General features: G+C 52.4%; 12 protein-coding genes across 12 annotated transcripts; 9 read left to right on the top strand and 3 right to left on the bottom strand.

Moving 5' to 3' along the window:
- Positions 1–536: 536 nt before the first annotated feature.
- LRP88_14102 (cation diffusion facilitator family transporter) lies at positions 537–1964 on the top strand (the record flags this gene model as incomplete). Its single annotated transcript, XM_083250454.1, has 1 exon — positions 537–1964. One exon carries the CDS (start codon positions 537–539, stop codon positions 1962–1964), a length of 1428 nt encoding a protein of 475 aa, XP_083094788.1.
- A 590-nt stretch (positions 1965–2554) lies between these two features.
- Positions 2555–4252, top strand: LRP88_14101 (uncharacterized protein; the record flags this gene model as incomplete). Its single annotated transcript, XM_083250453.1, has 2 exons — positions 2555–3048; positions 3100–4252. The coding sequence occupies 2 exons, from the start codon at positions 2555–2557 to the stop codon at positions 4250–4252; spliced, it is 1647 nt and encodes a 548-aa protein (XP_083094787.1).
- A 641-nt stretch (positions 4253–4893) lies between these two features.
- LRP88_14100 (uncharacterized protein) lies at positions 4894–6210 on the top strand (the record flags this gene model as incomplete). Its single annotated transcript, XM_083250452.1, has 1 exon — positions 4894–6210. The coding sequence occupies one exon, from the start codon at positions 4894–4896 to the stop codon at positions 6208–6210; it is 1317 nt and encodes a 438-aa protein (XP_083094786.1).
- Positions 6211–6560: 350 nt separating this feature from the next.
- LRP88_14099 (RTA1 like protein-domain-containing protein) lies at positions 6561–7912 on the top strand (the record flags this gene model as incomplete). Its single annotated transcript, XM_083250451.1, has 3 exons — positions 6561–6971; positions 7027–7111; positions 7209–7912. The coding sequence occupies 3 exons, from the start codon at positions 6561–6563 to the stop codon at positions 7910–7912; spliced, it is 1200 nt and encodes a 399-aa protein (XP_083094785.1).
- A 704-nt stretch (positions 7913–8616) lies between these two features.
- Positions 8617–9045, top strand: LRP88_14098 (uncharacterized protein; the record flags this gene model as incomplete). Its single annotated transcript, XM_083250450.1, has 1 exon — positions 8617–9045. The coding sequence occupies one exon, from the start codon at positions 8617–8619 to the stop codon at positions 9043–9045; it is 429 nt and encodes a 142-aa protein (XP_083094784.1).
- A 2078-nt stretch (positions 9046–11123) lies between these two features.
- On the bottom strand, positions 11124–11813 carry LRP88_14097 (transmembrane adaptor Erv26; the record flags this gene model as incomplete). The annotated part of the gene is made up of 2 exons (XM_083250449.1): positions 11124–11461; positions 11513–11813. The coding sequence occupies 2 exons, from the start codon at positions 11811–11813 to the stop codon at positions 11124–11126; spliced, it is 639 nt and encodes a 212-aa protein (XP_083094783.1).
- Positions 11814–12193: 380 nt separating this feature from the next.
- Positions 12194–13087, top strand: LRP88_14096 (18S rRNA (guanine1575-N7)-methyltransferase; the record flags this gene model as incomplete). Its single annotated transcript, XM_083250448.1, has 2 exons — positions 12194–12216; positions 12268–13087. 2 exons carry the CDS (start codon positions 12194–12196, stop codon positions 13085–13087), a joined length of 843 nt encoding a protein of 280 aa, XP_083094782.1.
- A 216-nt stretch (positions 13088–13303) lies between these two features.
- LRP88_14095 (uncharacterized protein) lies at positions 13304–14074 on the bottom strand (the record flags this gene model as incomplete). Its single annotated transcript, XM_083250447.1, has 1 exon — positions 13304–14074. One exon carries the CDS (start codon positions 14072–14074, stop codon positions 13304–13306), a length of 771 nt encoding a protein of 256 aa, XP_083094781.1.
- Positions 14075–16327: 2253 nt separating this feature from the next.
- On the top strand, positions 16328–16860 carry LRP88_14094 (uncharacterized protein; the record flags this gene model as incomplete). The annotated part of the gene is made up of 2 exons (XM_083250446.1): positions 16328–16500; positions 16557–16860. The coding sequence occupies 2 exons, from the start codon at positions 16328–16330 to the stop codon at positions 16858–16860; spliced, it is 477 nt and encodes a 158-aa protein (XP_083094780.1).
- Positions 16861–17618: 758 nt separating this feature from the next.
- LRP88_14093 (CaiB/BaiF CoA transferase family protein) lies at positions 17619–18803 on the top strand (the record flags this gene model as incomplete). The annotated part of the gene is made up of 1 exon (XM_083250445.1): positions 17619–18803. The coding sequence occupies one exon, from the start codon at positions 17619–17621 to the stop codon at positions 18801–18803; it is 1185 nt and encodes a 394-aa protein (XP_083094779.1).
- Positions 18804–19484: 681 nt separating this feature from the next.
- LRP88_14092 (major facilitator superfamily domain-containing protein) lies at positions 19485–21061 on the bottom strand (the record flags this gene model as incomplete). Its single annotated transcript, XM_083250444.1, has 3 exons — positions 19485–19655; positions 19710–20819; positions 20867–21061. 3 exons carry the CDS (start codon positions 21059–21061, stop codon positions 19485–19487), a joined length of 1476 nt encoding a protein of 491 aa, XP_083094778.1.
- Positions 21062–21942: 881 nt separating this feature from the next.
- LRP88_14091 (uncharacterized protein) lies at positions 21943–24063 on the top strand (the record flags this gene model as incomplete). The annotated part of the gene is made up of 1 exon (XM_083250443.1): positions 21943–24063. The coding sequence occupies one exon, from the start codon at positions 21943–21945 to the stop codon at positions 24061–24063; it is 2121 nt and encodes a 706-aa protein (XP_083094777.1).
- Positions 24064–24194: the final 131 nt, after the last annotated feature.

The raw sequence follows: 24194 nt of genomic DNA, 5'->3' as shown, positions 1-24194 counted from the left end.
ACTTTTGAGATATCCTTATCTGATGAAGCGAGTTGGGACTCGGGCAGCAAGAATGCGCTCCTTGTAAAGATAGAACTTGAATAAGATTTGCACTTTTTTACGTATTGATCAAGATGCTTCCGTGAATGTCTATGCCCTGTGTGAATGACTGGAATGAACCTTGCTCTTTCAGTGACAGGGTTGAAGGATTCATGACGACAAGATCCTAGATACAAGGACCGATAAGAGCCCACAGTGATATGATTTTCCGACAGAAATCACTCATGTAACAAAAGAAAAGACAAATAATTGCCTTGGAACTCGGCATCTCATGCTTACTTGTGGAGTTGATTCCTCCACTCGCCGCGTGTCGCGTGTTTTGCACCCTCGCACGGCTGCAGCCAAACCTGCCGTCTTCCCCGGATTTACGTCACTTACGTCATAAGTCATTCAGGTTACACGAGCAAATCCGCAAACAACAAAAACAAGTCAATCTCCCTCTCGTTCTTTCTCACTCCTGTCTTGTATAGAATATCTTTTATACATCGTTAGACGAAATGGTTGGCAAGAGACTCTGGAATGGCGACGCTGCCAAGTACGACCGAGAGGCTCGGCACCGCGGCCAAGGCTACGTCGGCGACAATACCCACCACCCTCGGGACCTGGAGACTGGTCGATACCACTCATTCGACGGTCGCAAGTCAAGACCCAAGCCTGGGATCCTAAGGTTTCAGGATGCTGCCCGCACAGCACTCGAGGACGCCCGGCGCGGCGAGATCAAGAGAGCCCTTCTTCACGGTATCGACAGAGAGGGCCTTGAGCAGTATCGCAAAACGGATGAGGAGTTGAAGGCTATGAAGAATAAGAAGTTGAGGGCTTTTTATGAGGCGCAGAATGAGAGATTGAATGATTGGCTTGAGGTGGATGCTGTTGTCATGGCTATTGCGGATGATGTCCTCGAGTCGATGAATCCGGATCCCGACCATGATGGCGACCAGGAGCGCTGTGGAGGAATTCAGCGTGTTGAGGGGAATATTGGAGAGCTTTTGCCTGACGAAGAGAAGGACAAGAGGAGAAAGGCGAGCAGGAAGGCAAACCTGGCTATCAACATCAACGTGATAGCCAACATCTTGCTCCTCGCGGGTAAGGGTTTCGCTGTCTTCACCACCGGGTCGCTTTCTCTGGTGGCATCGCTCGTGGATTCGGCTCTGGATCTTCTCTGCACTCTCATTGTCTGGTCGACAAGTCGTCTCGTGCTCTGGCGACTCGAAGCAATGCGCCGTCGATTCCCTGTTGGAAAACGTCGGCTCGAACCATTGGGTATCCTGGTCTTTTCCATCATCATGGTCATCTCATTTCTTCAGATCCTCCAAGAGTCAGTCTCGAGACTTCTTCCGCCTCACGCAGAAGCCGAAATTCTCAGCTGGGCCGCCATCGCCTCTCTTCTGGCAACCATCGTCCTCAAAGGAGCCATCGGCCTCGGCTGCCGACCCATCAAGACCAGTCAAGTTCAGGCCCTTGTTCAAGACTGCAAAACAGACGTCATCTTCAACACCCTCTCTCTTCTTTTCCCCTTTATCGGCTACCGCGCCAACATCTGGTGGCTCGACCCCGTCGGCGCAGGCCTCCTCTCTCTCTTCATAATCTACGACTGGGGCCACACATGCTTCAACAACGTGGTCCGCCTCTCAGGCGAAGCAGCAGACGACCACACCCTCAAGAAGCTCATATACCTCGCGTATCGATTCGCGCCCGTCGTTACGGGCTTCAAGAACGTGACGGCGTACCACGCGGGAGACGGCGTCTGGGTCGAGTTTGACGTGCTGCTGGACGAGAAGACGCCGCTGAATAGATCACACGATATTGCAGAGACGCTTCAGTATTGCGCCGAGGGATTGGTAGAGGTTGATAGGGCGTTTGTTACGACAGATTATGCTGTTTCGGGGCCTTTGGGGCATGCGTTGGATGCTGAGTGGAACCATTGAGTTGGGCGCTGAAGAGTAGATGAAGATCAAGACGTCTAGAGAAGAGTAGATAAAGGAGGACATTTGTGTAAGATATATGTAGAAACGTAGATTGCCTGTCAATTGACATCATGATATACTCATAGCTTGTAGTCTGGTGGTGGGTCAAGTCGGGATAGCTTCATGCTTAGTCCTGCAACTCTCACGCGACAACCACCCAGACCATTCTTTTACTCTGACAGGTACATGACAGCTCTCGCAAGACCTCGATCCAGTACCGGAGCTTCTCAGGGTCCTCGGCATATCTCTGGGCATTGGACCCTGAGTTTCAATGGCACTGAGGACCTTGATGTCCCCGTGATGTAATGCCCATCAAGGTAGGTCGTGGTGATTCAGTAGGAACGACTCAATTGCTCAATCAGATAAGCCATTGTGAGGGACTGGCAGTGTAGGAGGCCAACAGGGTCCTCAATCGTCCTGTCACTCAGTGAACATGAGGGGAGAGGAGGCAACAACACAGAGGGGGCATCGATAGACAACCCAGCCTTCTCTTCCAACTGCAGGTCTCTCCTCACCCTTCCCCCTCATCAACAATGGAGACCAAAACCAACATGGCAGACGGCCCAATCCAGGTCGAAGAAGACATCTACGACGTCCTCATCGTAGGCGCCGGCCCCTGCGGCCTAGCCATCGCCGCCCGTCTCCGCGAACACACCCCGGCCGCCCTCTTCACCGACGAAGAACACCGCCGCTTCCACTGGATAAGCAAATACGGGAACAAAGTGACCCTCAAGAACTCTCGAAGCGGCAAAGTCACAAACGGCCGCAAACCCGAGAGTCAGCCCGAGTACCGCATGCTCGTGCTCGACGCTGATGACGGCAACTGGATGGGCAGGTGGAAGAGGCTCTTCAAGATGTATGACATTTCGCATCTGAGGAGTCCTATGCTTTGGCATGTTGATCCGCAGGATCGGGATGCTTTGCTTTCGCATGCGTATATGAACGGCCGTAAGGACGAGCTGATTGAGATTCGCCATTGCGTTGGTAAGGAGGTTAGCAAGCATGCTAAGAAGAAGATGATGGGGCAGAAGCTTTGTGGGAGAAGGTAAGTCCCATAAACCACTCAGGTATGATGGTGACTAACTCTCATCTGCAGACAAGAAGCCCGTGTCGACATCAACCTGCGGGAGCAGAATGACTACTACAACCCCTCGGCGTCACTCTTCGAAGACCACTGCCAGCACGTTGCCACTCGATACAGACTGGGCCCAGACCTGATCCGCCATGAAACCCTCGAGCACCTCGACTACGGCGAGGTCAAGGGTATCTCCATCAACGGCGAGGACCTCTTCACCGTCACGTCCAACAAGGTCCGGCGATACGCCCGCGCTGTCGTCCTAGCCGTCGGTCCAGCAAACGTGGCCAAGATCCCTCGCATCCCCGGCATGCCCGAGACGGATAAGCTCCCTCAGGCGTGCCACAGCATGTACATCCCCGAGTTCCCGTCCCCCGTCGTCATGAAGCGCATGGCGGCTCGCAAGCAAACAAACCTCATGGTTGTCGGCGGCGGTCTCACATCTGCCCAGCTCTCAGATCTTGCCATCCGCAAGGGCGTCACCAAGGTGTGGCACATCATGCGCGGACCTATTCGCGTCAAGCATTTCGACGTTTCCCTCGACTGGATGGGCAAGTACAAGAATGCCAAGCAGGCCCAGTTCTGGTTTGCCGACTCGGATGATGAAAGACTAGAGATCATCAAGGAGGCTCGAGAGGGAGGCAGTATTCCCGCTCGGTTCCTGAAGCGTCTTGACAGGCATCTCGCCGCAAAAAAGCTCGAGATCTTCACAGAGACAAGCATCGTAGAAGCCAAATTCGAAGGAGTCGACGGAGACGGTACCTGGACCATCCAGACCAACCCACCCATCAAGGACATGCCCCCAATGGACTACCTGTACTTTGCGACCGGCATTCAAACCGCCTTCACCACACTTCCCTACCTAAAGACGATACTAGAGAAGCATCCAATCGAGGGACGCGGCGGGTTCCCCTGTATCAACAACGACCTCATGTGGAACGACGACGTGCCTCTGTTCATGATGGGACGACTGGCCGCGCTGAGGATTGGACCTGCGGCGCCGAACTTGGGAGGTGCGCAGAGCGGAGCTGAGAGAGTTGCCTGGGCTATTGAGGATCGTATTCCTCGTCCTGGCGAGGAGGACTTGGGTGGTGATGACAAGGAGGAGAAAGACCACAGAAAGGGATATCTTTCGGGACACGGCAACATGTATAGCTCGCTGGCGTGCGAGTAGACTTTGTAACTACAATCAAGACAGCCAAGTAATTCTCCAAATATGTGTGTAGCAATGGCCCTTAATATGTCAGTGCAACGTTCATCCCAACGACCGGGGTTCCATGCCGAATATCTCCACTTCTTCGGCATCCTGTCACGGCGATTCGTCCGCTCGCATTTGCCCCGCCGCCCCACCAAGCCCCGGTCGATCGGAGGCTAAGCCCGGCACAGCCCCAGCAACACCAAGTCCTTGTGTCAGTGGCTCATTTCTGGTATCTCACTCTGCTTCAAGACACCATCGACAACTCTTTCCCTTCCGCAACCAAGCCAAAGACTTGAGAATTCTTATTGGAAGCCAACGTTGTCAGAATATTCGAGATGGCGCGTATGGGCTCTCAGAAAGTCAAGACAGGTTGCCTAACATGCAAGTCCGTCACACATACCCCAGCTTCAAACACAAACTCTCCACTAACACGACAATCACCCAGAACCAGAAAAGTCAAGTGTGACGAGACGTGGCCCAAATGCAAGAGATGCACCTCCACAGGCCGTACATGTGACGGCTACCGACCACCCCCGGTGGGCTCTCTCTCCTGGGACGTGCTGCTCCGTCCACAGCCGCGCCTCCTCCCCTCCGCAGACGGCCGCGAAACCCGCAGCCTGTCCTTCTTCCACCGCGCCGTGGCCCCCGTCATCTCGGGCCCCTTTGACAGCTCGTTCTGGACCCATTTCGTCACGCAGGTTGCCCACGCCGAGCCCGCGGCGCGTCATGCCGTCATGGCCATCAGCTCACTCTTCGAGAACTTTGACCCCAGCGTATCTGGGGTAGCAACAATGGATAGGTTTGCCATATTCCACTATAACCAGGCCATCAAGAGGCTTGTCGAAGATCCATCCCCGGACATGGATCTCGTGCTGCTCGTCTGCATCCTCTTCATCTGCATCGAGTTCCTGCGGGGCGATCGACATACAGCCCTCAACCATGCCTACCACGGTGTGCAGCTGCTCAACCAGGCTGGCAAGAATTCCAAACTCACAGCTGTGTTTTCCCAAATGAGCATCTTTCCCCTATTCTTTGCCCAGTCGGGCACTGATTTCCCCCACCTCACCACGCATGCTTTTAACAACAATGCCGCCAACCCTGTGTTTCGCAGTTTAATAGAAGCCCAGCATGCCCTTGATCTTCTCGGCATTCGCATGTTTAGGCTCATACGCGCAACGGGCCCTTACCGGCTCGATATCGACCCAGGAAGGCCCCCACAAGAAATGCTCGATGAGCAGTTCTTCCTTGGCCGTGACATGACAGCATGGGGAGATGCATTTGCAAGATTTCAGGCATCGCGTGCCGCCGGCAGTCGAGAAGATGCAACATCCCTGGCGCTCAAGACTCGGCAGATAGTCGCCAGAATCTGGGTTGCAGAGTGTCTCAACAGGGAAGAGATGGGCTACGACTCGCGCAAGTCTGAATTTGAGGAGGTTGTGAGGTGTGCGCGCCTCGCGGCCGAGCAGAACGACTCGCTTGATCGAGAGGGACTCCCAAGGCCCAAGTTCATGTTTGACTTGGGGTTTAACCCGATGCTGCACTTTTTGACCCTCAAGTGTCGCTACTTTAACTTGCGCGTCGAAGCGTTGGCGTTACTAAAGAAACTCTCGTATGCGCGAGAATCGCTCTGGGATGCGTCTCTGGTGTACGACGTATCAAAGCGGATCATAGAAGTCGAACACGATGTCAAACTCCCTACTGACAAGGTTATTGACGATGAAACACTGCCGACAGACTTGGAGAGGGTGAGGAGCTTCTTCTGTGATAGAAACATGCCTGAGTCCCCGCTGTGGGATGATAAGGAGACGCTGGCAAGGAGGCCGATTAATCTGATAGTTGCAAAGCCCGGTGGTGGTGTCGAAGTGAGGAGGGACTTTATCGGCGAGGACGTTTCGCACAGCATATCGCTAAACCTGACCCTGATCGGATTCTAGTTGGCAGATAGAAGACAATACAAAGATCATCTCTCTTAGCCTGAGCACCCCTGACCATGCTTCCAAGAATAGCCAGGCACACAAAACCGGGGCAATTGCGAAGCTCAATTAGCGTTGTTCTGTAGGGCTGAGCAGCGGGAGCTTAGCATCGCATCGGAGCCCCTGGCTTTTGAGGCACAAGCTGATTGGTCGGCTCGCATTTCAGATTCGCAAAGCTTCGCCATTCATTCGGACTGCTTCAGACTGAAAAGAGTTGAAGAATGAAGATATAAGGACGCTGTGATGGACATGTTTGAGAAATGGGCAGACTCTTCACTCATACCTTCAATTCCACATCAAGAATACACAAGATGCATTTCAACACCAAATCTTTTCTTCTTCACCTTCTCTCGGCCTCTACGGCTCTAGCAGGCGTCATCCCTGTCACTACTCCAACACCAACTCTCTCCCCCAGCAAAGTCACTCTCGCACCGCGAGAAGACGAGCCCACGGCAGCACCAAAGAGCATATTTACAACAACAAACCACATCACCATCGGCGGTGTGACAAACTCGCATGTCACGATTCCTGGGCACACAATCGACATTGCCATCCCCACTTGCAAACAGACCATTACACCTGATAAGAACGGCTACGTCCCGCCAGGAACATGTGGTGCTATCTGGCACTACTACCCCAGCTTTGCTGCCGCTTTGACGTTTGCATTTTTGTTCGGTGGTTTGATGGTTTTGCATATATGGCAGGCTGCCAAGTACAAGAAGGTCCGTACGTTTAGATGCATTACACAAAATTTGAACTCCGACTAACATGTCTCAGAGGTGGTGCTGGGTCATTATCATGGCGAGTATCTGGGAGATGATGGCCTTCATCTTCCGAGCTCTAAGCACCAAAGACCAACAGAGTAATGGTATCTACTTGGTCTTCCAGATCTTTATCCTACTCGCACCCATCTGTATGTCATCCCACTCTTTCGTCAAACCAGCCACTAACCAGCGCAGGGGTGAATGCATATGCATACATGACACTCGGCCGAATGGTCTACTACTTTCTCCCCTCCCGCTCCATCCTAGGCATGCCAGCCGCCACGCTCGCCGCCATCTTTGTCGGTCTCGACATTGTCTCCTTCATTGTCCAACTCATCGGCGGCAGCATGGCAGGACCCGGCGCGCCTCCCCAGGAGCAACAGCGCGCGATTCACATTTACATGGGTGGCATCGGTCTCCAAGAGTTCTTCATCGTGCTCTTCGTCGGTCTTTGCATCCGATTCCAGGCAAAGATGCATAAGCTCAAGGGTCCTGGAGGGTTTAAGGACTTTATCACCTCTTCGTGGGGTATGCTTATTACAGCCCTGTACCTTTCGCTCGCCATGATCTCGATCCGAATCATCTACCGACTGATTGAGTTCTCCGGCGGCATGGGAGAAGACAACGCTCTCGTAACACACGAGATCTACTTCTACCTCCTGGAAGCAGTCCCCATGTTCTTGGCCCTTCTAGCCTTCAACTTTGTCCATCCCGGACGTATCATGACTGGACCTCACTCTGACATGCCAGGTCTCTTCTCCATGATCAAGAACAAGCTGTCGGGGAACAAGGGCAAGGAGCTTCTGGATGATCGGAGCGACAGCGATGTCGAGTTGCGACAGGAGTGGCAGATGCCTCGAGCGGCGGGTCACTACAGCGACTCGCCTGCGAGGGCATAGATGATGAGTGAGGGGTGAGCTTTGTACGATAGAGCTGGATTTCATTTGTTTAAAGAGGGGTACCGCATTGATAGAGCTTGGAGTTGGGCCGTCTTGTATAGATAGGGACCACATCATACATGTTATTTCTGATAGATTTATAATCCCATTTTGACCGAAACCAACCTGTTCAGCATCGTCAACCACTTCAAAAGTTTCGAGGCCTTAGCCTTGTGCCTAGATTTGAGTACAACCCAAATAGTGCGACTACCATAGGCGAAATTTAGGCCAGGACAATAAATCAAGCGATCTATACCCGTTTATAATTTCCATCTATAGGATATCGCCCATTCATCTCAGCGGGATGGATTGAGCTTTCGGAAACACAGTATCGTGCCGCCATGCGTGTGGGCCTTGCACGATCAATCGTCAACGCAACAATGGGGATCTCGATTACCGAAAAAAGACGTCAATCAGTTCGCCTTGTCTCACGTCAACTTTCTTGCCCTGCTTGGCATGCTCATCTCTTTTGCACGTGTGTTGCCATCTCAAGTGATGTCATGGTCTTGACGTCACCATTGAGACGGTGACGAGCTTAACAAGACCTCAGACCTCAAGATCCTGTATTCAAAATCGCAACCTCACATAAAACAAGACCTAAAAGACCAAACTGAAGCAATACTCAGCCTTAAAAGTAACTCATAGATCGGAATCTCATCGACACAATGCGCTTCACGACAATCCTTCGTCCCTCAGCACGCCTCGCCCCGCGTCTTACACCCGCAATCCGCCCTCTACACCAAACCCGCATCCTCACTCAAGAGCAAAACAACGACGCCAGTTTCGTGGACGGTCTCGCAGGCGGGGACGCCAAGGGCCGAACGGGCGGCGGCGAACCTCTTGAAGCAAGCTCCTCCAACGCGCCGCCCCAGCCAAAGGTCTCCAATCAGAGCATTCCCGGGAGCACCCAGACCGACACGCTCACCGAGGAGCAGAAGCGCGAGGTGGAGGAGCACAACCGGGACTTTGAGAAGAAGCATGACCACGGAAATCAGGCTCCCGATGACAAGGTCGACAAGAAATTTTGGAGTGGCGAGCGCCACGGGGAGCCAGAGGAGACAGGAAATGTTAAGCCACCCAAGGAGAAGAGTTGAGCAGAGGACCCTTCAAAATGAACGAGCTTCTTTATTGGATCTTGTACAGTAAACGGATGGCAATTGCGCACGCACCTTGGTCGGGTAGACTAATCGATGCACATTGGTTAACCACACGTACCTTTGGCGATGCATCAAGGCAGTCGAACGGGCGTCTCGCTGCAAAGCATGGCACTCTTCAGGGGTCCATGGCATAACTAGGCGGGGAAAACAACTCTCTGCCTCCGTAATGAGCAGCTTTGGCTCCCTCTTCGTGTTGTGAAACAGAGGGAACCAGTCAACCAACATACTCGAGGCCGTCTTTCCTAATACACAAGTGGATATAAGGCATAAGGCGGCTGCAGTGGCGGCTCAACCGCCTCAGGGCGTCAACCTCTGCATCAGCCTATCCTAACCAGGTACCCATCCATATTCTCGGCGAACCAGCCCATCAACTCAGGGCCTTGGGAGGCGAGGCCAAGTTTTCAAGGCAGATACCTCGGCAGGTACGCCTCGAGATGGTCAGACAAGGCAACAAAAAGGCTGCCAAGAACACACACCCTGGCCCAAGGTGACTTGAGCGCTCGGTCTGAAGCAAATCCCGAGCCTTCGGTGTGTGCCAATGGGCAGAGGCCGGCTGCACAGAAGTTGGCATCGGGAGGGTGTGATGGAGGTGGAGCCCGAGGATATGCACTCAGGTCCTGTAGAAGGTTGAGTCTCCTCCAAAGGGATGCCCTGTTGTAACACACATCTCTGCCTCAAGCCCAACTTTGAGTCTGGTGACAACACAACGCTAGTGCCAATGGAGCATCAGATCCGATCACATGACTTTCAGATGTGCCATGTACCGATCACGTGATCCATCATGATTGCAAGTTCACCGATCACGTGATGAACAAGCTCCGTCTTGCCTCTGCATGTGCAAAATGCGGAGTGCTCCATTGTGCTCTGAATGTGGGAGCAGCTCCACTCATGTCTGAGCCGGATTGGATTACTTGTATCCCCTCCGGGCGTCGTGGTCCTATGATGGATTGCCTCGACCCCTATCTCGCTCCCGCGGCATCACAGCATCTTTGAAGTACAAACTTTGACAGTCTAACTAACTTCTGAATCGTCATGTATAAAGCCGCCCTCATCCGCCGGTCAGATGGACATGTCTGTTCTCTATTCACGGCAATCATCCATACAGTCCCAATTGTCATTCATCTACCATCCCTCGCCATGAAGAGCCCACTGTTTGTTGAAGTCCCAAGGCCGGGACAGTCAAGGTCCAACCTCAGTGATCATAAAATTGCCAACTGTCCCGTGGTGAATCTCTGGCTACGTCAAGATGAAAAAGAGGTGCCATGGCATAACCTTGCCTCGATTGCTCTCCCTTCTGCTTCACAGGACGCCTCTCAATCCGCCTTGACGACCTTGCCCTCAGTCAATGGGGCCACTCAGGGTAGTGCCAGACACGATGACTCCATCACCAGTATGAAGGTGACCCATTCACGAGGTACAGTCACTCTTTACCCATCAACCTTCGACCAGCCCATCACGCTAACCTCCATAGACATGAGATTGTCCAATGCCCACACATATCCCCAGTCGAGGTCGGTACCAGTCTGCAATCAGCAGCAAGAGCCCACGAACACAAGCCAGTGTTCCCCGAGCGATCAAGATACGCCCTGACAGAGCATCGAGCCGTCCATGAGGACCAGAGCAATAATCCTCGTCTCGGGCATGACAAAGGGCGGTGGTTGTCAAGCACACAAACCATACTTGCATGCTCGTATGGATATCGGAGCTGAGAGGCTAGTTAGCGTTCTGATAATTTTGATTGTAGTCAAGTATAGCGTATGTAGTCCCAAGCGAATTCAGGATATAACTTTTATGGAATCATACAAGGAGTTCCTTGTCAAATACAATCTAGCGTGAAGTTTGGTTCATCATATGCGAGGGGAGTGTGCAAGTGAGAAAGAAAAATGCGACTTACCCATCCGAGGTTGCTCCTATGGTATGCCAATTGTGCGTTGGCTTGATGTCGATGTTTGGGACACCATCAAATTTCTCCCAACTCATATTCGGCCTAAACCGATGAACTCCCATGCCTTTATTTAGGGTCTGGCAAGTCCGGGAGATGCAGAAGATCCGAATATCTGACCAATCGCCCCACGAATCTGATCAACAAGGGCCTTGATCATGCCCTGAGGCTTGCTCTTCCCATCAAATCCATGGGCGGGCTCAGTGCCCATGGTCGGAAGGACATTGTCGCCTGCCGACAGACTGACAAAGAGCGCGAAAGGAACGAGCCAGACGCAGAGGCCAAAGTACGAAGCGATCTGAGCGAAACTCGGCACATCGGCCTTGTCGTAGTACGAGGTCCTCTGGTACGCGCGCGCCTGTGTATCGGAAAAGTGTCGGAACCAGATGTAGTGGTTGACGAGCACGAGAACTACAACTTGTTAGAACGCGCCGATGCCTGGATAATCGCAAGACCTACCACACGAGAGGATGAAGAGGGGATCAGAGAGCTTGACGAAGGGGAAGCGTCTCATATTTCCCAGGTAAATGACGTGCGACACAATGGTCAGCACGGTCGCCCCGAACGGGAATCCATCGACCAGCCAGAGGATGAGCTGGATGACAATGATCGAGTAGATCAGTCGCGTCAAGAAGCGCTTCGCGATGACGCTATGCTCCTCAACAAGCTCCGACAGGTAGTAAAGGCCCGACGCAATTGCCAAAGTCAAGAAGCAAAAGCCCATGAGCGTTCCGGCGTAGCCGACAAGAGGTAGAATCCACATGGTTGCGGTTGTGATAGTCGCAAACACTCAAGGTTTGGAGTTCACATGTTGGAGGCAGAAGGGGAACGCGAGGTTGCCGAGAAGTATTTGCAGTGTTTCAAAGGACACGTTCAGGGATTTGCTCTTGCCAATCGCAGCTCGCCTAATTTCACCCCTTGACGGAGCCTTGATATTCCGCTCCGTTCAGCCGGACCTTGCAGCTTGGCTTATCTTATCAGTTGCAGCCCACCACAAAAAGTTCAATCTTTGCTCAACACCAGAAATCGGCGATAAGAGGAGGCTTGAAGCCACAGCAGCTCAGCTATTTACGAGTTTTTCGTTGTTTCCTATTTTTCGCCCTTGTTTACCATAGTCAGCCGCCTCAATTCACCACCACCACCATGTCTCGTCCCGAGGATACCCTGTATGCGATCACAACCCCGCCATGATGCCCCTCAAGCTCACAAAAACCCAGTGCGGCCGACGTCCATTATGACGATATCGAAGCCCGAAAGTACACGACGAGCTCGCGAATCCAGAACATTCAGGCTTCCATGACGAGGAGAGCTCTGGAGCTTCTCGACCTCAAGGGGCCTTCCCTGATTCTCGATGTCGGATGTGGAAGCGGTCTCTCGGGCGAGATCCTCTCTTCTCTCGAGCCCGAGGAGGGCGGCCCTCACACCTGGATCGGAATGGACGTTTCGCCTTCAATGCTGGATATTGCGCTTCAGAGGGATGTCGAGGGCGACCTAATGCTAGCCGACATTGGTCAGGGTGTACCTTTCCGAGCTGGTACCTTTGATGCAGCCATCAGCATCTCAGCCATTCAATGGCTATGCAGTGCCGAAACGAGCGATACCTCACCCGCTGGTCGACTATCGCGATTCTTCAACGGACTCTACGCTTCGCTCAAGCGCGGCGGCCGCGCCGTCTGCCAATTCTACCCCAAGAACGACCAGCAAAGAAACATGATCACCCAAGCGGCGGTCAAGGCAGGCTTCGGCGCCGGTCTTCTCGAGGACGACCCCGGCACCAAGAACGTGAAGCTGTACCTCGTCCTGACAGTCGGTGGCGGTTCCCTCGAGTCCAAGGGTGGCGACATCACAGGTGTGGTCGAGGGCATGGACGACGTCGACGTGCAGGATGCGCGAAGGACCATCAAGAACAACAACACGGCCATGAAGAAGGGCAGCAAGGCTTGGATCATCAAGAAGAAGGAGCAGATGGAGCGCAAGGGCAAGATCGTCAAGGCTACCTCCAAGTACACCGGCCGAAAGCGACGAGTTGCCTTCTAACGACATGATGAAACCTGCATTTCACGGCGTTTGGTGGTGGCGTCCCTTCAATTTAGATGTTCAATTTCGAGACCTGATACCCTTTCTCAGCCCGTCGTTTTGTGCCTTTTCTAGTCTTGCACTACCGCAACTTTAGTCTTCTTTCTTAACCAACAACAGGAAGCATCCTACCTTTGGTCGAAAGCAAAGCCGGGGTCCCTGAAGGCATCGATTACCCTAGATGGTAGGCCAAAACACCTCTTCGGCTTGGAGAACATCCCGCCACTTGCCCTCCACGCGCTTAAACAACTCGGCCTTGAAGTCCTCGCCCTTCTTCTCAACCTCCTTGGCAACGGCTTCATCGATAATGCGTCCAAGGTCATCCACAAACTCGACAAACTCCTTGCACGTCCAGTTGTTGATAAACTCCTTTCTCACGGCACCTCCATCCGCGTCCTTGCTTGGGTCATCCTGCACAGTGAGCTGTGCCTTTGCCCACGACCAGGCATCAAGATAGCACTTTTCGGTTCCCCAGTACACCACCGCAGCCTCCAGCCAGGGAAGGGCATCGCTTTCACCTGGGGCCACCGATTGAAACAAGGCTTCCCATCGACGGAGACCTTCAAGTTTGGTGCTCTCGGCAACTCGGCCATTGGCTTGCGTCTCAAGGTTGATCTCGATGCCATATTCGGCCGCTGTGTCGATGAAGAAGTTCTCCTCTCGCCGGATGTTCGCCAAAGCGCCGACAATCCAGTCAAGAAGCTTTGTCTCAGCTCCAGGGTCCTGGCCCCGTCGAACATTGTCAGGATACTGCAAGAAGCTCAGCAGCAGACCGAGCCCGCGACAGTAGCTATGGATGTAGAGTCGATCATTGGCGAGCCACCGGCCAAGAATATCCTTAGAAAGCTGGCCATTGGCAGCTAGCCTGAGGAACTCGGACTGGGTAGCCTTCTTGTAGCCCTCCTCGTCGGTGGCGAGGAGCTGCTTGGTCAAAGAGTAGGATGACATGATGTTTTTTGCGTATATTCACTCAGGTTGCGGGTGAAAGTGGAGATGCCTTCAAGTGGGCGAGTTGACGAGAAAGAGAGCTTGGCAGTCCGCAATTATGTCATTTAGGCTGTGAGATCCGGCCTAACGTTGTTCCATTTTGCGGAGGATTCATGTTGCACTGGGGACGAAATCGAGATAAATGTGTTGCCTTGTGTTATTTGATCAGGCCAGAAATGCCCTCACTTGGGGCTCTTCGGATGAGTCGAAGGTGGTTGCTTGGCATATTATTATGCTGAAGTTGCTAACATGAAGTACGCATTCTCCGTTGGCCGGCGAGAGATGCTTCTACGTTCAGCTGATATGACGTCTTTGCAGTCTGGTTAAACTTTCTGCACTCAGGATTGTGTATGACATGTTGTCTCAGCGTGATCTTGGGTGAGCTGAGGGGAGAATTGCACCAGTCAGCTCAAGCTGTCATGGGTGGCTGTCGCAATACCAGTTTATCACCTAGCAACTTGGTGAATTCGAGTTAGATTACCTATTAGAGTCCAAGAAAGTCTTCAATTAGAGAATTTAGTCCTGCGATACGCAACAGACAAGACCTTGTCACTCACTGAGCGATTATACATCCTGGCTATTGCTGGATGTGGAGGGTTGTTGTACGAAGTGGAGATGAACCGTTCGTGCTGGCTATATATGGGGCAATATTATAGATTTTCCTGGCCATTTCAGCGTATATGTCTTGAGTTCAAGATACTTGAGTGTCTGCTTCAACTCCCGCGTCCGAGCAACTATGAATTCGGAGCTTATCTAAAACCTGCCCACCTCAGGCATCCCGGCCATTCAACAGAGGCCGCAGCGCAGGATACCATCGCGATACTTTTTCAATTGCCAAGACAGCTAGGAGATGTGAGTTCGGTAGTATTCTCAAAATAGCAAAGACGACGGTTATCATTGAAGCCACGTTTACCGCCATGGCTAATGCTTGTTCACGGTTATCTTGGCTGTAGCCACGTTTTTCTCTGCTTAGCTCATTCTACTATAGACGGATCTCTCTTGGCGATCTTGATTGGAGCTTGCTTGCTTGCCCATGTCACGAGGTGCGGACGTCACTTGCGTATTGAGCATCAGGATACGCGACTTGAACTGCCTGCATATGTATAAGTCAAGTCAAGGGAGCTTCAAACCACCACCAACATGGGTCTCGCAATAAATAATAGGCTATAACTTCGACTTGCTGTCGCATCCGAAACAGCCAGGCCCATTCCATCCAAGCCTGCCAAGTTTCTAGAACTCTCATGGCCAAGGATATGCTGTCTATGCTGGGTCATCCGAGCCCCAGGGAGTCTCACATTGGCCGTCTTGTTGGTAAGACAAAAGACATCAGTGCATGACCAGTCCCTGCGTCGATGACGACTCGTCCCGCCTCGTGATCAAGGAACCGGCCCGTCACCGTCCCCATCACCAACAAACCGGAACTGCGCCTCTCCGATCTCCTGCAATCCTAGTCGCCCTTTAATCTGGGGATTTGGCAAAAAACGTGAGACTGCTAGGGGCAGATCCCTTATTCGGAGCCCAGAGCCGAAAGGGGGGTGTGAACAGGGATTTGAGACTCCACTTGGTTTAATTAACATCCCTCCACAGAAAGGGGTTCATTGACAGGTTTAAAATTAGCGCTTGATGTTGGTCAAAGGGAAAGAGGGAAGGAATCCAGTGATTTTGCATCGTTTTACATGAGGGAATGGGCGGTTTCACTTTGATGACCGCTCGCGTGGCTCGTGATGAGGTTCAAGGCTGAGACTGAGAAGTCCAGACTTGAGATGTGTGCAAGACGATGGTTCTGGGGACTCGTGAAGGACTCGTCATCACCGTAATGGAGAAAAGTCTAGATTCAATAATTATTGACATCTCGTATTATCCGGGGCGTAGCTAGAGCCCGAGAGCCGCTCCCCTCTCGAAAGGATCGGTCCTGTCATCCGCCCGGTCAAAGGAGACCCTGGGCCCTTCTCCTGGGGCTGAGCTTTCTCTGAAACATTGGAGCACCCCGAGCCCGTTCTGCGGTTAGGTATGTTCCTGGGAAGCCATCATTTGACAAAGAATCTAAAAAGAGGGACATTTCGTGGGTGGTTCATCATCCATGGTCAAGGGTGGCTGACATCCATTCATTCATCCATTTTTTGTTTCTTACCTCCTTCCATTCTCACGCCTTCTTGCTCCTCCCAACTTAACCCTTGATTGTTTTACTTGTCATCTATTCATCAATCTCTCACCATGTTTCTTGACTCGAGTATAGACGCGGTCCCCTCTCGCGCCGGTGACTGGGACGTCACGCGAGTGCTCCCTCGCGAGGAGAAGGATACATGTCATCCCATGCCCAACAGCAACGTCTGCGAGAAGCCCGCCCCAACGATGGGAGCTACAATGGTCATTCTCATCGTCGCTGCGTAGGACTCACCAGCTTTGGAAAGTACATTGATCATTAAGCTGACTCGAGTCGCAGTGCTGTGGCCGTGTGCTTTATCCTAGCTTTCTTGTGCTACCTACACCGGAGACGTATGCGGATGGACAGGTTGGAAGACGTAAAGGACGTTCAAGAGCTGGATGATTACGGAATCGCCCCTTCGAAGCCGCAGCAGACGTCGCGCATGCCTCAAGCACCACCGCCAGCGTACACACCGACACAAGATCGCGGAACCGACGATGCATGGAGGAGAGAATCGCGGAGAGATTCAGCAGACTCATTAACGCCCTCCCTTCGACAAGCCATGGGCGTGGTCCCTCGCGACACACTCGCCAACAAGTAATCGACACCCATCGCTAGGATTTATACGAAATCCACGGTCTAAGGTCACTTTTCTGGGGTTGACACCAAGCTACTGCACGTCTGCCGATCAACCCGCGTTTCAGAATGGCATCACGGGATGCCAGCCTTAACAGCGAGAACAACGACCACTACCACCGTACTACTTCATCTGGGAAAATCTTGTCATGATGTTGATGCTAAAAAGAGCGCGGCACGATTTCAACGAGGGCGTTTTGGGGGAGGGGAACTCATTTCACGGCGTTTTATTTGGAGGAAAGAAATGAGCGAATTTCTGTGCCTTTTTTGGTCAGCCGACTTCTTTATTTTTATTTCAATTGTTACGCTTCACTAGCCACAGGTTTTGGTACCAATTCGAGCGAGCTCATTCACTCAGGGAGATGCAGTTCCGATGTCGTTGAAGTGATCGACGCCATGATGGATGATGGCTCCGCTTCACAAGTAGCCGACTCCACGGCCGAGAAGCCGAGCCGGCCTCTTGACTTATACTCATTGACGTTCAGTTACTGGTATCTCTTTTATATATAAATGTCCAACAACTGCTCTTGCTCAACCGATCCATTCTACTTTGCTTTCAGATTCACCAAGCATCGTTGAAGCATCATGGCGTCCAAGGTGGCGTCCCTCTTTGGCCGACAAATCCGAACATACTCGACATCGTTCAACACCACACCAACATCTCATACCCTTCGGTCAAAAGGATCCAATCTCGTCTTCAGACCTCGGAGTAAACTCCAACTCATGCCTCGCCACTATTCCACAGCCACCCAATCTCCCCAAAAGATCCTCCCTTTAGATGGCGTCACAGTCGTCAGCCTGGAACATGCCATCGCAGCCCCCTTTTGCACCCGTCAACTCGCCGACCTAGGCGCCCGCGTCATCAAGGTCGAGCGCCCAGGCGAGGGCGACTTTGCCCGTAACTATGACTCGAGAGTCCGAGGTCTGGCGTCGCACTTTGTCTGGACCAATCGCTCCAAGGAGAGTCTGGCACTCGACCTCAAGAACCCCAGGGATTTCAAGGTGCTCAAGGCGCTCCTGGCCAAGGCTGATGTTCTGGTGCAGAACCTCGCCCCGGGGGCTAGCCAGCGTCTCGGCCTCTCTTTTGACGCGCTCAAGGATGAGCATGAGAGTCTTATTGTGTGCGACATCTCAGGATATGGCTCAGACGGACCGTACCGGGATAAGAAGGCCTACGACTTACTGGTCCAAAGCGAAGCGGGCCTCCTTTCGGTGACAGGAACAGAATCTGAGCCAGCGAAGGTTGGAATCTCTATCGCCGACATCTCAGCCGGAACATTTGCCTTCCAAAACATCCTCGCTGCGCTCCTCAAGCGAGGAAAGACGGGCAAAGGCTCGCACATTGATATATCCATGCTCGAGGCCATGACCGAGTGGATGTCATTCCCTCTGTATTATGCCTTTGAGGGAGCAGCTGGTCCCAGCCGCGCAGGCGCAGCACACGCTGCTATCTACCCCTACGGCCCGTTTGACACAGCAAATGGAGGATCAGTCATGATGGGAGTGCAAAATGAGCGCGAGTGGGCAAAGTTATGCGCCGAAGTGCTGGGCAACGCAGGCCTCGCCAAGGATGAGCGGTTCAACAGCAACTCACTTCGAGTTCAGAACCGAGTAGCCCTCAGAGAGATCATCTGCGCGGCCTTCTCAGATCTCAGCTCAACAGAGGTTCTCGCTAGACTGGACAAGGCCGGCATTGCCAACGCAAACGTCAACGACATGCAGGGCGTTTGGGAGCACCCCCAGCTGAAAGCCAGAGGCAGATGGACCGAGATTGACACTCCGGCTGGTAAAGTTCCTGCTCTTCTCCCGCCCGGCGTCCCTGACGTGGACTCTGCGAGGATGGATCCTGTTCCCGCCTTGGGGCAGCACAACAATGCTATTTTGAAGGAGCTCGGCTTCTCTGAATAAAAACGTCTCTATTGAGAAGAGACAAATGATGCAGGGGGCTTGGTTTCTATGGATATATACAAACACGCCATAAATGGCATCTAGAATAGAGGCTACTAATCAGAGGCACCATAGCTCAAGGCGTGAAACCTACTGCGATAGTCAAGCCCCTGTCAACGGTTATATGGCTATAGCTGAGGTGGTATTTGTTTGCCTAGTGAATCAGACTGAATGGAAGGTCCAGAACAAAAAAAGAACGCATTCATCCTCTTTCATCATCATATAGGAGCATCAACGGTCGTTTAGGCCTCCTGTTCAGCTGCTTCATGTGTCTGGCTGTTTCTGTAATCAGATCTTTGAACCTCTGAGTATCCATCTGATAAGAATTGGTGTCTCGTTTGTGGAAGATGTGGAGTTACAGCACCAATGACGAGCAATTTTCGTCCCGATGCCTTCAAAATAACTCATTTCGAACAGAAACGAGATGACAAAGTCGTGAATGCGATCGTAGACGGAAGGGAGATGGCATTTGAGAAGTGGAGAAATGAGATCAAAGCCATGTCGACTTTGAATGGATCTGAAAGCATTTGAGGGAGAAATGAGGTTGCTATCAGAAGGAAACGGGAAGAATTTGCATGGTTATAATATGTTGAAGATCTGCCAAACTGTGATACAACCCAACTTTCTTCCCTTTCATGAGCATCAGTAAGCGTAGAACAATGTAGCCTCAGAGTCACTCTGCCTGATCTTCCTGTTCTGCCTCACCAGCATGAACCTCATAAGCCACACACCTGCGATGCAAGCAACCGCAAAGCCAGCGCTGCTAGACAGAGGGATCACATATCGAGGGGCGTCTGAGGAAGGCCAGAGATACTGTCTAGGTTAGCAGCCGGCTCACTCAGGTTTTTCTTTAAAGGGATAACTCACAGGAGTCCAAATGAGACTGAGCGTCGCGCTGACATTGGCCAAAGCGAGAGCAGAAGCCTTCTTCTCCTTTGTCTGACCACAAGTGTTTCCGACCCAGGCCAGAAGAATAGAGTTGACGCCGTATGTTCCAATGGTGAAGACGCACATGGCAAAGTACCTCGCTCCGACATTCATGGTAGCACAGGCCAGAACGAAACCAAACGTCGCAACTATCTTGGAGATGGTAATATGCCAGGTGCTCTCGTTAAAGTGGCCAGAAGACTTGGCCCAAAGAATCGAGATGGCTCCGGCGATGAGGAATGGAGGGCATGTCAGGACGAGGGTGATGGTTCTGTTGAAACCCAGCGTGTTGACAATGGTTGGGAAAAAGTTCTTGAAGCCGTTTGTTGCCAGGTGCAGATGTTGCAAGACGACAAAGACCCAGACCTTGGGGTCGGCCAAGGCTTCTCGGAGGCCGCTCCAGGGGTTGCCGTTGCCTTTTTCTCCGACAGTATCTCTTTGGACGCGGTCGTGGGCGAGCTGGCGTTGCTCCGGGGTGAGCCATCTTGTTGTGAGGGGCTCGTCGGGAAGAGTGAAGCATGCCACAATGGCGACGAGGACGGTCACGGCTCCCTGAAGGATAAAGAGCCATCTCCAACCCTTGATGCCGGCGAGCCCATCCATGCCTTCAAAGACTCCCGCGGCAATCAAGCCCGCAAAGGCAGAAGCGAGGACATTACCCGAATACAAGATACTAATCCGAGTCGCCAGCTCCTTTCGCGTATAGAAAGTCGATAGTGTGTACAGAGCACCGGGATAGTAAGGAGCCTCGACGATACCGAGAAAGAAGCGCGTAAGGAGGGCACCGGTATAGTTGTGAGCCACAGCGGTAAGGGCACTAACGACGGCCCAGGCCATCATGAAGCCGCCCATGTACCACGAAGGACGGACGCGGGTGATGATCATGTTGCTGGGGATTTGACCGAGGGTGTATCCGACAAAGAGGATTGAAACGGCCGTGTTGTATTGAGATCCCTTGAGACCGAGATCCTCTTCGAAGCCGTTGAGCCGAGCCAAGGTGATGGCATTTCGGTCCAGATAGTTGAGCCAGTACATGAGCCAAAGTGTAGGCTGTCAACGTTAGCAAAGTTACGAGGGGATGATTGATGGGTACTCACCATGATCCAGAGATCCAACTTCTTGACAAGCTTGATCTCCTCGGGATCAGTCTTTGCAGTGGCACCCGAGTAATCTCCATTAGTCTTCTTGTCAAGAACCTCAGACGAATACTCTTGATGAGCAGAGTTCTGCTTCTCAGCATCAAGAGCCTGGATATTCTCCGACATCTTTTCCTGGTCGCGAGGTGCAGTCATGGTTGCAGGATGAGAAGAGAGAATGGAGTGATGATCTCTTTCTGGGGGAACAGGGAAATCTGGCGATATTTGTCTCAATCCAGGCTCTTCTCCCCTTCCCCGCATAAAACCCCAGATTCAAGCGGTGGAGATGCGAATCTGGGGTTGTAACCCGTGGATGGGGGCAAACAAACTGGTTCGTGGTGGTGAGGCCCCCGGTCTCGGCGGCGGCGCCGAAGACCGAGGGACGCCAGTCCTAGTCTACGAGTCAGGGATGTGTGTGCTAACCAATTAACCTTGAATTGTCTAAAGAGGTGACCGTTGCAATTGAAGGCATTGGGATTGGGTAAGGTTACCCAGGAAATATGGCAGATGGAGAAGGGCTTGTGCCTCAGAGATCGATGCAGTTATTGTAATTTCTGTAGCATCCATGGGAAGACATCAACAGGTAGTATCGCGACTAATGATGAGCTGGATCATGAGCGACATGGAGTTCTATCTTTCCAATTACATCTTTACTCAACTTGGTACACCAGTAGAGAAAAATACAAACTGTACGAAATTGACGTCAAGATTAAACAATCTGAAGGATCAAGAGTCGGTCACTAGAAGTTGACGGGTCATCCACTCGCCTTTCAAAACGTGCGTATTGCCTCCCCCTCAACGAGTCAGGATCCCCCCTAGTCCCTCAACCAAAAACCTCAATCCCACTCCCGCAATCTTTACCGAACCATGGATCCTGGCCCACCCCATGGGGCCATAGTCAAGCGGGGTTGAACAAACCCGTCGATCCTACCTTAACCCCAGGCTCGGTCTCAACCGCCGAAGCGGCCTCCATCGCCGCGCGAACTCATCCTGTTAAACCAACAGATATTCCTCTTGTGGCAACTGTGGAACTCCAGATGCCTTCCAGCGCGTGCGACAGATGCCATCGGCGCAAGGTCCGCTGTGACAAGCTCCAGCCCCAGTGCTCCCCCTGCAGGAGGGCAGACGTGGCATGCCAGTACGCCGTGAGCGAGCACCAGATCCGTCGGAGGAACATCCAAAAACTCGAGAGGCGTATCCGCGACTTGCAAGCAAACAATGACACCTTGTCTGCCCAGCTAAGAGAGTCTGAAGCACCACAACCAGCTGAGAAGGAGGTGCCCACGCAGAGCTATGCTACTCCGGCAACACCGTCGCAGCATGTGGAAAATAGTTCGCCGGGTGATGGAGAGGTTGCGGAGGAGGTAATTCAGATGAGTTTGATCGCTGGGGGGGGCCATCACTTTGTTGGATCTACGAGCGGTCTCCTCCTCGCAAATTTACTCCAAGCTCGACCACAGCCCTCTTCCTCGCTATTGAACGCTTCAGGATGGAAACCAAACTCCCTCTCAGGCCTTCATTCCCCAAAAGGAACCTCTGGTTTACCACCAAAGAGCCTTGCTTCCGAACTCCTGAGGGCGTACTGCAGCCACGATCATCTCTGCTACCCCTTTGTCTCTACAAAATCCCTCTACCGGTCCCTGGATGCTGTCTACGAGAGTGAACCTCGCGAAAAGGACCCCGTCGATGCCTTTTTTGTGGACATGACTCTCGCGATAGGCACGGCCCAAGTTCACAAGTTCAACTGGAACGGCGTGTACGATGCAGAAACGCACTACAACCGCGCCATGACAAGACTAGCAGACGTGCTCGCTCGAGATGGCATCGAGAGGTTACAGGCCTTGTTGCTGATATGCCAGTACCGGATGGGAACGACTTCGAGCAATACCACGACCAGCGTGTGGCATCTCATCGGAGTTGCTGCTCGGACGTGTTTGGAGATGGGTCTTCATCGAGCGTCCACGTATACATTGCCCAGTGCAAGTGATGGCGATTCATCAAATTCTACGGCCAGGGAAGAAGAGATGGAGACCAAGAGGAGGTGTTTCTGGAGTCTTGTCGCTCTAGACCGCGTTACAAGCCTTGCTCTAGGTCGACCTCTGGCGATCCAACTCGAAGATATTGACGTCGACCTCCCGCCGTGCGCCAACTCGGATCCCTTACCTCAGGATCAAGATGGAAATCCCTTGTCATCTGCTCCTTACGGAACACCTCAATACCGCGCCGCATCATCCGTTTTCGTTCACATCGTTCGGTACCGTCTTATCTGCGGCAAGATCATCAACGCATTACATCGAAGCACAAAACACACCACCATTTCAAACACTAATTACGAAGAGATGCGAGCGGCCTTAGCTCAAGAGCTCCAAGAGTGGCACGCAGAAACCGCCAACCTCCCTCTCGTCAAAGGCGACTCAACAGCAGCATCCCCCGCAAGCGGCTCAAGCTTCCGCTCAGAAGAGTGGTATCGCCTCCTATACCACAACGGAATGCTGATGCTGTTCCGTCCCTCGCCATGTCTCTGTGACGCTTCAACAAACAGCGTCGCTCTGCAGCACATATTCGACTCAGCAAGAGAGTCCATCAATCTCTACGCAAGTTTACATCGCTCTCGGAAACTAAACTACTCGTGGATAACGATGCACTCTGTCTTCTTGGCGGGTCTGTCCTACATCTTTGCCCTGAGACATCACTTCCAAGCTCTTCAAGTTCAAGCGTCGGAACCCACACGAGCACGACTGCATGCGACGCCAACAATCAACCAAGTCGTCAACGATACGCGCGCATGCTCCAAGGTTCTAGTAGCGGTATCAGAGCGATGGGACTTGGCAAGAAACTGCTCCGACCTCTTTGACAGACTAAGCGACGCCGTAGTCGCCGACATTGTCGACGCCCAAACACTTCCAGCAGTGCAAACTCCACAGGCGACGAGTAACAGCGCAAATGTAGACATAGTCGAGGCAGTGCCCTTTTCCGCAGGACTCTATCAGCAGACTCCAGCAGCTGGCTTCGCAAACATGACTGTGGACAGCACATTTAGGGATTGTTTTGGGGACCTGCAGAGTCTTGGGTTGGATGAGTTTCATAATGATGCTATATCGCAGCTGTCGCAGGAGTGGTTCTTTGGTCTTGGAGAAGACTCTCATAGGTACTACTAAGCTCGCGCATTACTATCACGCTATCACATAAGCGCTTTTCCATTTAGTGGCAATCAAGGCAGACATGTCATTTATAGGATTCCCATTCCGGATACATAAAAAGATCTATCATTCTAAATCACATCTTATGT

The sequence above is a fragment of the Fusarium phalaenopsidis genome (assembly GCF_050370095.1).
Source record: "Fusarium phalaenopsidis strain FUZ10S chromosome Unknown contig_32332, whole genome shotgun sequence".
Taxonomy (NCBI): Eukaryota; Fungi; Ascomycota; class Sordariomycetes; order Hypocreales; family Nectriaceae; genus Fusarium; species Fusarium phalaenopsidis.
Note: the sequence above shows the minus strand (reverse complement) of the source record. Positions and strands in the feature narration are given on the sequence as shown.